Source organism: Triturus cristatus, chromosome 3_2 (genome assembly GCF_964204655.1).
Source record: "Triturus cristatus chromosome 3_2, aTriCri1.1, whole genome shotgun sequence".
NCBI lineage: Eukaryota > Metazoa > Chordata > Amphibia > Caudata > Salamandridae > Triturus > Triturus cristatus.
The window spans coordinates 1,091,510,930-1,091,528,162 of NC_140584.1; the positions used below are offsets into that span (position 1 = coordinate 1,091,510,930).

The window sequence follows — 17,233 nt, forward strand, 5'->3', positions numbered from 1 at the left end:
AGTGACCGGTGAACACATCAGCGGAGGAAAACATGTTACAGGGTTGAGGAACAAAGAAGAGGAAGGAAAGGGGAGAAAGAGACCCCACGGGACCTGAGGGGAGGGAAAAAAGTGAGGAGCGCCAGAGTGGGGTGATAAAGGAAAGAGAAGGGGAGAGAGGAGGAAGAGAGGGAAACACTAGTCGTGCGGGGGGACGACCAAGCGAGTGAATAAAATCAGGAGTAGGAGATGTGTGTAGAGACGATGAAAAGGAAGTAGGAAGATGGGGGTGGGGACTGATGGTGAGGGGTGGAAAGGGCTAACGGGAAACGGTGGAGTAAAAGCAGTTCAAATAATCATTGTTTCCTACATGTCAGCACAGTACCCCCACTACTCACCAAGTAATGGTTGGTGAATGAATGTGGGTCGCATTTGGGGGTGCAATGCTCCGACCCTGCTTGTGACGTCTGCGCATCGTATGTTCACTGCACCGCTAACTTGGCGCTGCCATGCACGGGGCGGAAATATGCACGTAATGGGCAAAAGTGAGGGGCATCTCCGGTGCCTGCCGTGTCAGCCCTTAACACCCCCACGACTACCGGGGGAAGGGGGGCTAGAACCAGGTCTTGGCCCAGGGCAGCCTCTGCCCGAGCACGGCTACTGGTGTCCCAGAACCAGCCACTGGGAAAATCGTTGACACCGGCCTGGCAGACATCGAGACAGAAAGAAAACATACGGATGAGGCAAGCAGCAGAGAAAACGAAACCTGCTGAGCTGCCCGCTGTAATTACTGTGACACCTGTCCCTCTTCCTGGTGCGCGCCACGCCCTTCACAGACTGATGCTGAAAGGGCAGCGGCTTTGGGGAATTTGTTCCTGTTGTAAAGCTGTAGTTGTATGAAACGTCATTTGCACATAGCGCCCTGGTCGGCTATAAAACCTCTTGCTGTTTAGTAAGGACAACACAGAACCTCGCCAAAGACAGTCCGCGCGCCAGGAAGCATCTCGCCGGGCCAGACTCTGGACAGTGAATAAGGTGAGTCTATGCCCAATATTCTGTGTTACATTACGGTATAATACCAAGTGTTTTTAAACATAGTGCTTTAAAGCCCGCTCTTCTACAGCTTCTAAACACTTTAAACAAGCGATGTCTCTTTTACCCTACTGAATGGTGATCAGTTGGCCAAAAAAGCCGGGCTTTCGTGGCAGCGATTTAAACTGCGACCAAAAGACCTCCGCAGATGTCAGCCCCGAGCGTTTAACTCGCCGGGCCACTGTGTATTTTTCAAATATGAAGTTAAGTGTGCTATGGCTAGCCTATGTTAGCTTTTATTTGTAGCGCCATGTGACTTTAGGAGGCTGCTAGTATGGAAACTACCACGTCTCGGGTGAAAGCCCAAAATCGAAATGTACCTCTTACTGGATGACTGTGAGAAAGTTGGCAGACTTTGTATTTTGGCGAAGCAAGCATACTTAGGAGGTATGTGAGGGTTTTCTGTACAGAGCACTTTTGAAGAAGGCGGGTATTCTTATTAGCCAGTGAGAAAACTCTATATTGAAATGGCTTATCTGTCTTAAGTGATAGAAATATTATTTAATGTTAGATTCATCATCCCCTCTGCCCATTCTCTGCCTTCCCGGGATCCTGACCCTAAAAGACCCGTATTTGCCGGGCTTCTCCTACTGGGCCCTACCGGACTAGTGTCATCACCCTGTTTGTGAAGCTGGCTTTCCCATTCCCAGAGGAGTAAAGTACCAACAGGAGTAAAGTGTGTAGGAGAGGTGGGGGCTCACTCAGTAAAAAATATCAAAATAATAGGTCGCCGCCTGAAAACTTGTGTCAAAAAAATGGATGCACAACTTTTGCAGAGGGCGACTGAGAAGTTGCCTTCAAGATATGTGGCGAGACTTAAAAAAGAGCTCAGAGAGTAACTAGGGTCAGGGCCACCTCAAAAGGCTGATGAGAGATGACTGTAAGAAGTAATTCCCCTCCCCCAAAAGCGCAAGTAATGTAGGGATTCTGTGAAAACCAAGGATGCTGCGGTCCCTCTGCCACCAAGACAAGCGGGCACCAGATCTGACGGAAACACTAATTTTAAGATATCAAATTCTAAAATGGCGGTTGCCCGATTGCGTGGTTCGCCTGTGGTGTCTTTGCTGGCAGGGCCGGACTGACTACCGGGCGTTTTGGAAATCTGCTGGGCTGGGGGCTGACGCCCGGTAGTCAGTCCGGCCCTGTTTGCTGGTCTTGGCCCGCCTCTGTTTGGAAGCGGCTCACATGAGGAATAAAATAGTGCGCTCTGAGAGGGGCCATCCCGTAATGACGTCAAACCCCAATCAGACGTCACCAAACACAACAACACGCTCGAATGCTCATTGCTGATGGTTAGTGGGGTTAAGCGACTGGGCAAAGAGAACTGGTCTCCTCGACACTGGATGGCCCATGAGGGCGGAATGGCATTCGAATGATCTAATCCGGCTCCCCTATTGAGTCGATATAGGCAGAACGACTCGCAAATTGATTTCAGTACATACATTGATATGTACATTTCGGTACAATTGTGCCTTTTGCCTTGGATATATTCTTGGAAGTGTTGTAGTCTGAGAGCATCCCGAAAAACTCCGCTAGGATCTGTATCTCTGGGGCTTCTCGGCGCAGTATGTTTATTAAAAAGACTGGGGCTTAGTTACAAGGGCCTTGCGCCACTTTGGCGTCATTTTTAACGTGGGAAAAGTGACGCAAAAGTGGCGCAAGGGCCTTGTAAATCGGCCCCACTGTGTTCTCGCCAAAGAAACCCGCAGAAGCCCTAACTTCATAGATATGAAGAAAATAACATTAGAGGCAAAGCCGTAAGGCGGCTCCTCTTACGGTTATTAGATTAATCGCAGAAAAAAATGCAGAAAATAATTCCACTCGATAGCTAGACCCACAGGATTGACAAATAGACAGGGGGCAGACGGACAGACACACGGAGCGGACGGACCAAGATTTGACTAACACATTTCAGCAGCGTCTGTGGCAGGACAAGCTCTAAAGCCAATATTTCCTGTAGTATGTTATCTTCCTTTACACGATCTACCACTAACAACGTAAATTAACGACGTCCTCACAGCCTACGTCAAAGCTTCTACACACAGCCATGGTATTTAGCAACGATGGCATTTGCCAGGGCCATCCGTGAGTGGCATAAGTAAGACCTTTTTATTTTACTAAAATGATTTATCTTACATATTTACTTATAGGGGTCTTCAGCCAGCCCCCTTCATGCATTCACCTGTCGCTGTGCCAATCACATGTTCTTACACGCACTGCGGCCTACAGACAGGGGCGTTGGGTCAGCCGTGGGATACATTCACTGTGAGTGACCCTCTCGGCTCTGTCACAAAGAGTACATCCGCACAAAGTAGTTCTCCGAACGCGTTACGAGCATTAGCGTTATGTGTTTTTAATATTGGCGACGGACCAGCGGATCCTGAAAATTATAGCTTTGCTTTGAAAAACAGGATTGACTGAGACAAAAACCTCTCGGCCAAAGCTAGACTTGTTGTCTTCGCCAATGCTTGCTTTAGAAATGTTTGCAGTGATGCTTGTTTGGAATTTGCTCCGGTTAGAGGGAGAAGCATAGATAAACTCTCGCCACAAAGACAATAGTAAAGCTGTTGTTGTTTTAAGAACGCTGTGGTTCTCTCCTGCAATGTTGCCAAAGGTTTATTCTCAGCGTTATTGAAAAGCTGTGATTGGTTGATTGGAAACCCTACCTGTGGCACATTGTGATCCAGATATAGCCACAGCCATCTTGTATTCCTCATGTTCGTGGTGCCCCAAAGTGTCGGAAAGGTGGGATGGAATGTGGTCGCACTGAATAAACTAGCCATGAAGCTGCCTCTGTATAGGCGCCGCTCCTCCAGGAATTGTGGCTGGTGTCCATCCCTGTCAGACAGAATGCCCCGCGGGCTCGAGGCCCAGCCCCTCCAGCAGAAAGATTAGGAGCCCTGGTGAGCCTCATCCTCCAGCAGAACTTGGGGGTGGCTCGTGTTTGCTGTGCCAGCTGCAGTTACACCCCTCGGGAACAGAGCAGGGGGCCAGGGCCAGCCTTCAGCATAGGCGAGCTGGGCCCAGGCCCAGGGCGCCAATATTCTGAGGGGCGCAGGGAGCTGTGTGCATTAAGGTTATGCCAACAGCAGCGCCCTTCTCATCTTGCTCCAGCCTTGTCCCTGCAGTTTAAAGTGATTTCAGTTCTCTAATATCAGACTGTGGGCGATGTTTTTAGCACCCTTTCAGCCCCTTCTTCTCCCCCCTCCCCCCCTTCACCCTCTGACCCCTGCTGGCACACATCAACAAAACCATCATCTGCATGGGGCAGATAAGCGATGGGTGATTCAGGGGGGCTGGGGGTGGCCTGGGCATGTTGGTGTTCTGGGGCCAGTCCCTGCTCTTCAAGGTACTGACCAGTGAACACAAACGGGACCCCCTGATGCCTCATTTAATTCTCTACCATCAGCAAGGGTGTTTCTGCCCATGCCCAGGGCGCTCTCAGCAAAGATCGGCCTTGGAGGGGGCGATTGGCAACGTTTTTTATGCCAAATGAATATTTAACGAGGTTTGAAAGTGCGCCAATGATGTCATCTATGTTACAGACTGGCTGCGGATAAAGGGAAGACGCGTATTTTATTAAACATTAACAACCAATACCAGGCACTGCTGACTTTGTACGTCCTTCCTCGTATAGATAATATCACATGTAAACACTCCTTCCGCTGAGCCAGTGAGGGCAGCGCCGCGGGGTAATGTCTGAACACCGGCCCATCCTTCAAGCGATCCTTGTGAGCGACGAAGCACCACCGGGTGGCGATCTAACCCGCGGGCACACAGGGGCACACGAGCCACGAAACCCAGGAACTAACGGAAACGAACGACTGCACTGAGGGTTTCCATTGGCACCCTTCAATCAACCTCATATCAGCGCCATGAAACCTCTGAGCGCAGGCGCTATAATAAAAGCCACTGTAGACGGATGGATACACAGAACACACAGGATGTACTAGATAGATAGATAGATAGATAGATAGATAGATAGATAGATAGATAGATAGATAGATAGATAGATAGATAGATAGATAGATAGATAGATAGATAGATAGATAGATAGATAGATAGATAGATAGATAGATAGATAGATAGATAGATAGATAGATAGATAATGGGTGGGTGATGGATGGACAGACGGATGGGTCCATTTAGGCTGCTTCACTGAGGTGTCTAGCATTTTGCATCGACCTGGTACAGTGAAAGTTTAAACTCGCCCCCAATGGGCAGGGAGGAACCAGCTTTCTACACACTCTGGATTCCTTGACTCAAGCCGGCCACCAGGAACGGTTCCCGCTGCTCACTGGGTCCATGTGTGTCCGTTTCTACTTCCTGGTTGGCAGAAATTACCATTTGTAAAAAATACCATGACTGCAGCAATTTGTAAACACACCTTCTGTCAGTGGTTTATGTTTGGTTTTGTAGGACTTTGATTTTGGGAGTTTGTCAGTCTCCCCTGCTGCTTCACAGAGAAAGCCATGGGCGTTTTTCTCCGGGGTGCCACAGGAACACCCCTCCCCCCCCCAACCCACCCTTCTATACTTTCCACCAACCATGCTGAGGAGCTGGCAGTGCTGGGTTTTTCCCACGTTAAAAGTGACGCAAGCAGGCGGCGCCAGGGGCTTGTAAATGAGCCTCCAAGAATTATGGGCTCAGAAGTGCACAGAGGTGTGGGGGCCGTATATCTACATATGAAGAGCCCGTCATACAACGAAAAGATCCGCCACCGCCATACACGAGTAATCTGCAGGGATCATCACATCTACGGTTAAACCACGTCCTGTGGCGGGACCTCATTGACCCGGCTATGACACCAGATCGGCCGTGACCGGGGGTAGATTGGGGGCAGGGGGGTATTTCACTGCCGTACAAAGAGCGAGGGTGAATAGATACCATGAAACTCATATGAGGTCTGGGTGCTGAGAGAAGGGCGGGGCGGGAGGAAGGCACGGGGCGTCAGGACCACGGAGAGAGCACGCGAGGTGAGCATGGGCCCGGGGCGCGTGCAAGAGAGGTCACAGCAGCGTGGAGGGGCGGTGACGGGGGTGGACAGAGAGCAGCCACGCGGACCCCGCCAAAGCTTCCAGAGCCGGACACTGCTGCTGGGGGGCTGCAGCACTGCACGTGGTCACCTCTTGCTTTCATTTTCTTCGCATCCCATGCTTTTGAATGTTTCTATCAAGTACTTTTCATATTCCTTCTGTCGGATGTTTTTTTAATTTTCTTTCAATTTCCTCCTTTTTATTTTCTTTGTGTTTCCTGCTTTGTATACCACGGATCTCGCTTTTCATCTTCTTCCTACACCTCTATTATGTACATCTTGTACCTGCCAACTGCAGCGGACAAACGGAAGCGCAGAAAGACCCAATGAAGTGCCGAGGATCACATGTTTTACCAAGTAGCTGAATTGCTCTTTTAACTTGTGGGTCCTGATGAGGCAACCTTCGACTGGCACCGTCCGATTTTTATTTCACACTAACGTTTGCATTACTCAACCATTAGAGAACAAGCATTAGAATTAATCGACCAATGCATACACTCCGCAGACTGGCAGGCCTGACCTGCTGGTCACCATTGCTGTTTATAAACAAACGCATCAGCTGCGTGTCTGCATGTGTGATCCTGGGACATTGGACATTCTTCCCGAAGCTATAAATAGACCCGCTTGATTACACAGCTAATTACCCTGTTGCACAATACTCCCTTGGGCAGGACAGACTGTCTCATTGGTGAGTTCCCAGAAAGCGGGCCGGAAGTTTATCCCCGCCCCACAATGCCCTGCACCCAAACCTTAGATCTGGGACACCAAGGACAGCTAGTTAGCTCAGTGAGTTAAGTGCTAGATGCTGCCGATCACGAGTTCCCATCCTGACAGGTTCACCTCAGCTATTCATCCTTCCAGGGTTCATAATTTCAGTGTTATTGAAATGGGGGACAATAACAACCACGATTTACAGCACTTGGAAACAGCAAAACTGCAGTGCTGAGCGCTATATAAAAATAAAAATAGCAAATGATCGACCAGTCAACACGAAGGAGTAACAAATAGAAAAACATACGTTGTTTATAGCGCTTAAAACAGCAGGCGCGGTATAAAGCGCTATATAGAAAGCAATTTATCATTATTGTTATTTCTGTAAAAAGGTTCTTTTGGAAGTTTTCACTAAAGCTCATGAATCCAGGGTTAGTTTAAATTGCCGAATAATGCACACATGGGCATTCCATGCAACCTATGGATAACATTTCAAAAGCTTAAAAAAATAAGTTCCCGGTGAGTCACATGGGTGTTCCAAGCCAAGTGTGACTTTTGGAAAAAAGACTGGCGAATACCGAAGAGGAGTTCAGGCTGATGTTCTATGAGCCAGGAAGAGCCCCCAAAAACCCAAATCTATGAGCCATGAAAAAACACACTTCCACATCCCGCATTGTGTTTAAAATGTGACTTTGAAACCTGGAGCTGGACATTTAATGAGCTGATTTCCTTTTTTTTGCCTTTAGATCGGAATTCTTGCAACAACAAAAAACAAACATTGGCTGCACTTCCAGTCTGCTCTTATATCATCAAACACAGGGTAAGAAGCCACCTGTGGCACATTCAGCTACTGAGTTCTGTGTTTTTGGCAAGAAAATTATTCCTTCCCAAAACGTTACGCAGGGACATTGAGTTCAAAGGTAGTGACATGACTTCCAAATTCCAGGCCTAAAATTATAGAATTTTCTGTTCCAAAATGATAAATGAAGTGCTGTAAAACATGAGACAGCGCCGCCCCCTGGTCATTTGCTGTGTAATTGGCCTGCACACTTGATTAGTCTTGGGGAATGGACCTGCCTCGGAGAACTCTTCTGAGGTCTACCTTGTGCTGGAGAACGCTTTACTGGGACAGACTTATCGACACTTTGTGCAGGTGCAAAGTTACCAGAAATGACACAGACTGGAGATTTTGGGAAGTTGCCTCAAGTGATGCAAAGTAGCGGTTGGATGATGGGCCTTCAGACCCCCCCTCTTATGGTTTGTGATGCAAACCCCTAGCTACTAGCAATGGTAGATCGGACTTAGCTCCCAAAAATGACACCTCTTTGAGGCGGGCGCCAATAAGGGAAACTTTTTGTTCTCCAAACTCTTCACATTTTGGTGTGCGCCGGTGTACAGCACACACACAAAGTGGGGAAAGTGTTAAAGTATGAGCGTAGTGTGTTGTACTGGAAGGCTACACTTCCAGTACAATGTCTGCCAGCCCTTTACACTATGATGTGTGTGGCACTAGGCAGCCGGACAGTGCCCGGGCTGTCGAAGGGGCAGCAGGGCCGTATGTTAGTATACATGACACTTTCCTACACTCTCCCTTTCATACAACGCAGCGCAGCAACTCTGGTTCCTGTGCAGCGTTGTATGAAACATGGGTTATTGTAGCATTGTTTGCACCGCAGATCGCGCCTGGCAGTACCCGGAGAATGTGTTTTCTAAGCAGAGGAGTACGATGCATGGAAACATGCAATGCCTGTGTAGATTATGCACACATACATTCTAGCTTTGATTTAGCAGATCTGCAGGGGCGGGGCCTGGTCAGTAGGACTAGGAGGGGGGGGGGGGCGAGTGTCAGGTTTTGCAACACCCACGTGGGTATATCACGTTAAAATACATTACAACAAAAGCAGTACAGAGGGGGGGGGGGCTTAGGAGGGGGTGGAAAGGAAGTAGGAGGCAATATGTATTTGGGTACTTCAACACAACACAATACTTTGTAAAATAACCAATATTTTTCAAGACATTCGAAACAGAAACGAGAGACAGAGTGTGTGTGTTTTTGTCTGTGTGTGTGTGTAAAAATCCCAGGTGAAATCGGACAGGCGCCTCGCCGTATGGGCTGAAAACACCGGTACCCAGCTATTTACTAGAGAATCGATTTCTTTGGGGTGTAGGGGGGTGGGGGGTAACACCCCAAACACTCCCCCTGGAGCTACCAGGCATTGCTGGCATTCGTAGGAGATCAGGGAAGCCAGGGAATGCAATGAAATGAGGCGACCACCCACGCAGCGGGCATTGGCCATCCTCATGGCGTGCTTTTCCCACACTTATCTGCTCATCGGACTTAAGTGGGGCAGAAAGTCTGGGAAAGTGCACCGACATGACGAGTTCTCACAGCGTGTGCACAGGAAGGGGAGGCATGTCAGGAAACATGTTCAGAGTGATGGAAAAAGAGCCCTGGAAAATGCAAACAAGTCACCATTATTTTAATCCTGTTCCCGCGCAACATATGCAGTGCGATAGTATACACGTATGAGAATAAGAAAATCTTCAGTCAGTGGCACGTGACTACCATGGACATTTCATGTATGTGCATTACATCCGGTGACTGTCATGTATATTTCATGTATGCGCATTACATCAGGTGACTGCCATGTAAATTTCATGTATGTGCATTACATCAGGTGACTACCATGTATATTCGTATGTGCATTTCATCAGGTGACTACCTTGTACATTTCGTGTATGTGCATTACATCCTCTGACTACCATGTACATTTCATGTATGTGCATTACATCAGGTGACTTCCATATACATGTCATGCATGTGCATTACATCATGTGATTACATATACATTTCATGTATGTGTATTACATCATGTGACTATCTTGTACATTTCATCTATGACATCATGTGTCTACCTTGTACAAATCATGTATGTGCATTGCATCATGCGCAGTAATGCAGTCGTCAGAGATGTGCTGGCACCAAAGTCGTGATGACGTGGGGACGGCCGGTTCACCTGGGAAACGTTTCACCCCCTCCCACCTGCAACCTCTCCTCCAGTCCCACCTGCTGTAGCGCGTTTCCATAGTGACCGAGGGCCGGTGAAGTGGCCTTTGCGCAGCACTGCCTGTGCCCACCGAGCTATCCGTGTTGTTTCCTGCTCGGTGGGACGGGACTGCCTCCAGCAGGGTTATCTGATGGAAACCATCAAGGAAGAGGGCTGGCTGCCCTGCCCAGCCCAGCTTGTGCCAAAGGCTGCGTGCAGCGGCCGGGGAGGCAGCTGCATCGACCCCTCTGCCCAGTGTGCGTGCCCAGGCCGGCTGCCCCATCTGATGGACACGTAACAGGACAACGGCCGGACTCCCACGAGCTTCTCTCCAGGGTGGCTCCGCGCACTATGCAGCTGTGCAGCACGGGTCTCCCCTGCCATGCTGAAAGGATGCCCATCCGGGCGCGCTCCCAGGTCTCTTGGCACGCGCTCAGTCCTGGCTGCGTCTGAGGCGGCCTCTTCCTTGAGCTGTGTGACCTTGCTTCCTTCGCTTGTTAGAGGCGAACAGAGGCCGGGCTGCTGCCACAGGGAGCCCGGAGGCTGGCAGCTCGACAAGGAGGAGGAAAGGTGAGTCCCTGCGGTGTTTTTACTACAGAGGCCAGGCAAGCTGCCTGGCGGGGCCGCGCATGCCAGAGGATTACAGACACAATGGAGCAATTTGCAGAAAGTTTTTAACTACAGGTGTCAGTTTCCTGGAGCGCCACTGCAGACACACTCCTGGGCCCGATTGTTTGGCGATACACCGAGGCGGACGAGCCAATCGGAAAACTGGTCGCCCTCTCATCCTTTTGACCAGGGTTCTCCAAAGTCAGTCCTGAAGGGCCGGATCCAGGACACATTTTTAACATATCCCCACTTAGATAAATATAGTTACCTCTTAAATCTGGATTGGTTCCTGCCCCCTACGACCGATTTCGGAGAATCCTGCTTTTGACAAATGATCAGTTTAAAGCCCGGCTGAATGGTGCAGTCAGTCGCATGTCAGGCTCTGAGAGAACGAAGACTGAGTGTGCCTACCCCTTGCATTGAAGAGAAACACAGATGGGTAATTGCCTTGTTTTTATTCTTTCCTTGTTCCTTAGTGATTATGTACTTCACTGTGTGCTTTGCATCACATAGCTTTACAGAAAAGTCCCATTCCATTATGTGTTTAACATTGTTGGTATATCCGACAGGTGTTTCGCCCCTTGTGTGGGTGTATTGCCTGGGGCTTTTTCAGACCTCATAAATACTGGGTAGTTCCTACAATAGTTTGTTCTGTAAAATTCGAGTAAATGAAAGAATGCAAATCCTCTCTAAAGCCTGACACAGTTCTCCATCACTCGTTGAATCCCTCCTTACGGCACCGCAGCCAATATGGATACATTATTTCCTTTACTCGAATTTTACAAAACAAAGTATTGTAGGAACTTGCCTGTATTTTATGAGGCTTGAAAAAGCTCCAGGCAATACAACCACGCAGGGGGCGAAACACTTGTCGGCTGTTTGGGAAATACTAACAATTTAAATTGATAATGGAAGGCCCAGATCTCTGTACTGGGGTGAATGTATGACATTGTGCTGCATTCTGTCCATCAATTCTTCTTTTTGCTTTTTTCGCCCCGAGTGGGACGGGGTATGCCCAGACGTGGATCCTGTGCTCTCCATGCCACTGGAGTCAAGCTATCCTGGCTGATGAGGGGTGAAACCCCGAAACCGGTCCTAGGATGCTTGTTTCCAGTCCAGGGAGGACCTGGCCTGGCAGTTCGGGCTGGACTGTTCCCAAGAGGCACAGGGTCAAGACTGATTTGCATATGGCTGGATTCAAACTGGAATGCCACTGTGAGCAAAAAAAATGATGGATTTAGGCCCAGATCTCTGTACTGGGGTGAATGTATGACATTGTTCTGCATTCTGTCCATCAATTCTTCTTTATGCATTACTTTCATACAAAGCTAACAAAACTTAAAACATGCCCTCAAAACATAGTTTCATTTGCCATTCTTACAGAGCATACATCAGTCTTTCACACAAAGTTTAGAAAACTCAAAAACTGCCCTTAAAACATAGTTAATCTCTTGAGTACCTGTGAAGTGACAAGCTGCCTGTGTTTGCTTCATGGATCAAGGTATTAAAGCCCCACCTAGGATTTTGGTTTTCAATATCTTTTTATTACTTTTTCATTGTTCATCCTCTGTTTTCCTACAGAACCGCTTTTGATTGTACACCAGCAGAATGTTTTTGTGTTATTTTATTACCTGACTAGCTCACACATGATCTGTTGTCAGAATACCTTAGTGTGACTGCTTAACATGTATAGGTTACATGTTCTATGTTTAATATAATGGTATATGTGTTGAATTGTGTGAGCTAAATGTGCTGTGCTGTATGTAATGTGTTGTATGAATTATGTCATATCTTTCTCTGGGCGTCACAGCGCTGTAGGATTAGGAAATAGTTTTTTTAGCAAAGCTGTACCATGTCATTGGTCGTTGGTGGTGCTCCGTTCCCCTTTCTGCCACCTTAAAGGGATAGTAACAAAGATTTAGTGCAGACGTCACGTGGTGCAAAGCATTGCCTTAGTTTACTTACCAATAATTATCATTCCAGCGCCTGGATACCCTATCTGGTGATAAGCAGCGCTACACAAATCTAGATAACATAGCGTTCTAAACTCACCCATGCAAGCCTTAGTAAACAGCCCCTGAATTTGTGAGCCTGGGGGCGAGCTGGCAATGGCCTCCACACAGCAAGCACTGAAGGCTTCATACAGTTTAGAGGGGATTGCCCTGCCCAGGGCAGCCACAATCTACAGCTCTAAACCCATGGGGGGGGGGGGGCAGTATGGTGTGGGGCAGCCAAGGGGAAGCAGGAGACCATTAGTGTGTCCTCGAGGCACCAAAGCAGGTAGGCACTGTGGTGGACTTTGGGGTGCGCTGGCAAAACCTGATGCATGAGGTAGGACTTGTGTTCCCCTTTTGCGCACATTACTTACTTTGCATTTCGAGGATTGGATCCAGTTCTGAGTGAAAGTGGGGGGCAGGCTCCACGTCTGGCAGGACAGACCAGAGATGGGTCACCTAACCTTTAACTACCTTAACGCCTCGACTTCTCTAGAGGAGGCTGTTAACGAGCTTAAAAGCTGGACTTTGCCATAGTCCTGAAGTAAGCTGAAATGCCGCCCAATCCCTTATTTATAAGGCTCCTGTCATTGACACCTGAAGACACCTTGCATTAAGTGGGATAGATAGACCCTGAAGCAGTACCAGACCGGAAGTGTCAATAGTGTGGCCCCGCCCTTGAAACAACCAGAGATGTGCCGCACCAGATAGAAAGAAACACAGAGCTTCTACCATGATGACTCACCTGGAGGGTAAGTGACCTCACATGTCTGGAAGAGGAACACAAGACTCACTTTCTGCTGGAGATTCCCCAGCGCTGCCACCACAGATGCCAGCGGGCCTGCCATCCTGTGACATCACCAGAGACACAAAAACACCCATGTAAAGTGGTTGCAACACCTCTGACCCTAGAGAACCTTGGCAACGCCTGTGATCCCACGAGTCGTGCCAGCAATGCCTTATTGTTTTGCACTGTTAGTAACGGAAGCAGCTCTCCTGTACCCGGGGGGCTCTCTCTTTGGTACCCCTGGCTCTGCCCATGTTCCCTCTGCCCTACAAACAGGGCTGTAAGACCTCTGGTTAGTCTCCACACTTTCAGAATTTGCCCCTCTCCTCAATCTGAAGCAGCAAGTAGGGGCCCTATGGTTGAACAAGGGGTCAACCATATCATGTTATTGTAGCAGGTGAAAGGGTTCATGATGTCACTTTCGCTACCCCTTTTGTGAACTGATATATATTGTGTTTATACTTCTACTTCCGAGGTAGAAGGACGAGGCAACAGCGATCTGGGTGGGCGGTGCACCAAATGGCAGTGAGTAAGAATGGGCAGCTGATGTACAGGGTCATTGGTACAGCAGGGGTGTGGTGTGCCGTACGGGGGTATTGGTTCATCATGGCTGTGGTGTGCCGTACGGGGGCATTGGTACAGCTGGGCTGTGGTGTGCCGTACGGGGGCATTGGTTCATCATGGCTGTGGTGTGCCGTACGGGGGCATTGGTTCAGCATGGCTGTGGTGTGCCGTACGGGGGCATTGGTACAGCTGGGCTGTGGTGTGCCTTGTTCAAGGCCCACCATGTGCACAGTGCTAGGGTAAGTCACCCCAGTCACATGAATAGGTGGGCTGTGCCCGTTGGCCAGGGGGGGTCACTGGCTGGCACTGGGGGCTTGTGACATGCCAGGTATCTTTCCAAGCAGTAACACTGAGGTTACAAGTTCTATTGTGGCATGTAGTATTTGCGATAGAACAATCTGTGGTAGTAACCAGTGCTTATCTTTTTCTCCTCAGGTCTACTTTCTAGCTCGATCCCTTCGCTGACAGCTCCTGTCGAATCACTTAACGCCTGGGAAATGAAGTGCCATCTCAAGAGACTCTTCAACCTAGGCAACCAGAAGGACAGAAGCTATGACCTGCACGATCTGAACAACAACTTCATGCCCAAGTATCCTTTCCATGACGAGAGGTATGGTGGTGTTTCTTCTCCCTGTCCTTCAGGTGGGGTGTTTCCAGCAGCCCTCCTGGCTAGTGAAAGGCAGAACCCATAGAACAACAAGGCCATCCATTCGGGCAGGGTAGGCTTTACAGCATGGGTAGTTCATTCATCCACTTCTTCGCGGTAGTCAAAGGTGAAGGTTGAAGGCTTCCTGTAATCCGGAAGTGATGAGCCACATGGCATGCTTTCCTGGTGCACCCTCATACCAACCAGCATCCTTGCCAATATACAAGCCTTTTAGCTATAAACTCAGTAACCACCTCCTCAGGCTGCTCCTGGGCTCCTCGTAACATGAACGCTCACCCGCCCCGCTTGGAGTAATCTCCGCATAGGTGCCACGCAAGCCTAACTCCCACTAAAGGAAGAGCTGCAGAGGGCGGCTCGGACTTGATCAATTCCTCCTCATGCTGCAAGCACTTCAATGGCGTCCCATTGAACTCAAGGCCAATCAGCGAGGTGGCCAGCATCGTTTGCAAAGTCTGACCCACCGGCCCTCCTCCTTACCCGACCAAAAAGCTGGACATTTGAGGAGGCCAGTGGTCTCACCTGAAAGTGAAACTTTATTTGGAGCTCCGACATTCGAAAAAGAGCTCTACAACACCATCCTGGCTGGGTTACACACCCAGAGTCTGGCCTCTCCTCCTGCTCAATGCACGGATAATTCACAAGGATCTTACACATTCTTTCCAAAGACACTTCTAGGCTGCTTTTTGTTTGCTACAGACAGGTTTTTCTCTCTTACCCCCTCATGGTTTCTCATCTAACTCACCTACGCACTTCCTAATTAGCACCCTCCACGACTAGCCTGCCTCTCTACCACGGTCTCAAGTTGTAACTCTGTCAGCATCCCCTGGCAGATGCCTCCCACAGCTCTGTTTAGATTTCATTATCTATATTTACATTCATCCTCACAGGGAACTCTACTGCGACCTGTTGGCTCATGGAACACGTGCCAGCGCTGCCAATGGGGAGCGAAGGATGAGGGTCCATGATAGGTTGAGGTTGCTGTAGAACGGCTCCTGGATAGAATGATGCTCCGAGGGAGAGCAGGGGCAGCAGGCCTGGGCTCAGGGTCACCAGTTGGGGGTCACCAGGGGTAGCGTCTTCTATCCTTGACTGGCCCTTCGCTACCTTCGGGTCCATGATAGGTTGAGGTTGCTGTAGAACGGCTCCTGGATAGAACGATGCTCCGAGGGAGAGCAGGGGCAGCAGGCCTGGGCTCAGGGTCACCAGTTGGGGGTCGCCAGGGGTAGCGTCTTCTATCCTTGGCTGGCCCTTCGCTACCTTCGGGTCCATGATAGGTTGAGGTTGCTGTAGAACGGCTCCTGGATAGAATGATGCTCCGAGGGAGAGCAGGGGCCGCAGGCCTGGGCTCAGGGTCACCAGTTGGGGGTCACCAGGGGTAGCGTCTTCTATCCTTGGCTGGCCCTTCGCTACCTTCGGGTCCATGATAGGTTGAGGTTGCTGTAGAACGGCTCCTGGATAGAATGATGCTCCGAGGGAGAGCAGGGGCCGCAGGCCTGGGCTCAGGGTCACCAGTTGGGGGTCACCAGGGGTAGCGTCTTCTATCCTTGGCTGGCCCTTCGCTACCCCTGGCTCTACCTGTGGGGCCTCTGGATTCAGGGGGCGTGACCACAGCAGCAGGAACATAAGATAAACTGGGCTCCACGCCATGTTTACTTCTGTGCAATCCACTTCTTGTGCTCCCTCCTCCCCCATAGCTTCTCTGCAGCAAATAAGAGGGCGACGAGGGGCTCCGGCATCAATCCCATGATTCTATCAGGGGTCAAAGGGTGAGTGAAGTAATTTCCACCAACTGCTGGCGCTTTAGTGAATTGATGCCGTATGCAGCCACTGCTGGACTTGGCTCGGTTCGCACAGCCACACTCGGCTTCAAGGGCTTCGAAACAATGTTTAATGAGCTCTCAATTCAACCTCAGGGCATGAGGTTTGCAGATAAGGCTCTTCAATGCATGACACGCTAACAAAAAGTAAAACAACCTGAGCGCGTGTGGAAATCACTGGGGCACGGAGCCAAGGGCCCGGGGCCAAGGGCCGCCGCTCTCGGCTTCTCCTTGCCAAAGTAAGAACAATATTCAGTTGCAGCCGCCAATCTCTGGGCAGCTCGAGCCGACTTGGACCCCAGTGTACTCCCGGCGCACCCCGTGGATGAAGGATGCGGGGCGTGCGTCACGACCAGAGCTCTTCGGGGCCGTTGAAAATGCAGCACATCCCTCTGTAGTATCCAGAAATCATTGACTATCTGCCAAGAAGATAAATAAACTCCCATGCACGCAATTGACAAATGAGAGCTAATAACATCATGTGTAGTTTGACGACAAGTCATAACTGAAGCCTGGGGATGAGTTTATACACTCACGCCACATACATGTGCCAGAACCCGATCACACAACTCCTAGCAGATGACGACACCCCAATGTGTGAAACCCTGGGGTAGCTTCAGAATGTTGAGACCACCTTCAGGCTTCCTTTTGCCTCAAAACCCCCTACAACAAAACTTAGGGTCAGGTGTATGAAGCCATTTTGAGGTCGCAAAGCCCGCAATTGAAAACTCACACAGTTTATGACCTCCAAACAGGGCCGGACTGGCCGTAGCGGGCACCAGGCAATACCCCGGTGCGCCGCACGGGTGGGGGCCGGTTTTGGGCCCCTGGGGGCCGTTTTTGTTATAGGGCCGTTTTTGCAGCATAGCTGCAAAATCGGCCCTGTAACAAAATCGGCCGAAAACCGGCCCTGGCAAAGAGATCTGCGGCA

At 49.7% G+C, this 17,233-nt stretch overlaps 1 protein-coding gene across 3 annotated transcripts in view; it reads left to right on the forward strand.

Moving 5' to 3' along the window:
• Positions 1-937: 937 nt before the first annotated feature.
• NOS2 (nitric oxide synthase 2) overlaps positions 938-17,233 on the forward strand; it is a 60,336-nt gene continuing 44,040 nt past the window's right edge. The window contains exons 1-3 of one of the 3 annotated variants that reach the window (XM_085649866.1): positions 938-1,014; positions 7,564-7,637; positions 14,254-14,428. In XM_085649866.1, the coding sequence (XP_085505992.1) occupies positions 14,316-14,428 (113 nt within the window). In that variant the 5' untranslated portion in view covers positions 938-1,014; positions 7,564-7,637; positions 14,254-14,315. Of the gene's footprint in view, positions 1,015-7,563; positions 7,638-10,107; positions 10,435-14,253; positions 14,429-17,233 lie in introns of those variants that run through there. The other 2 variants (XM_085649867.1, XM_085649868.1) reach the window with 2 other exon arrangements.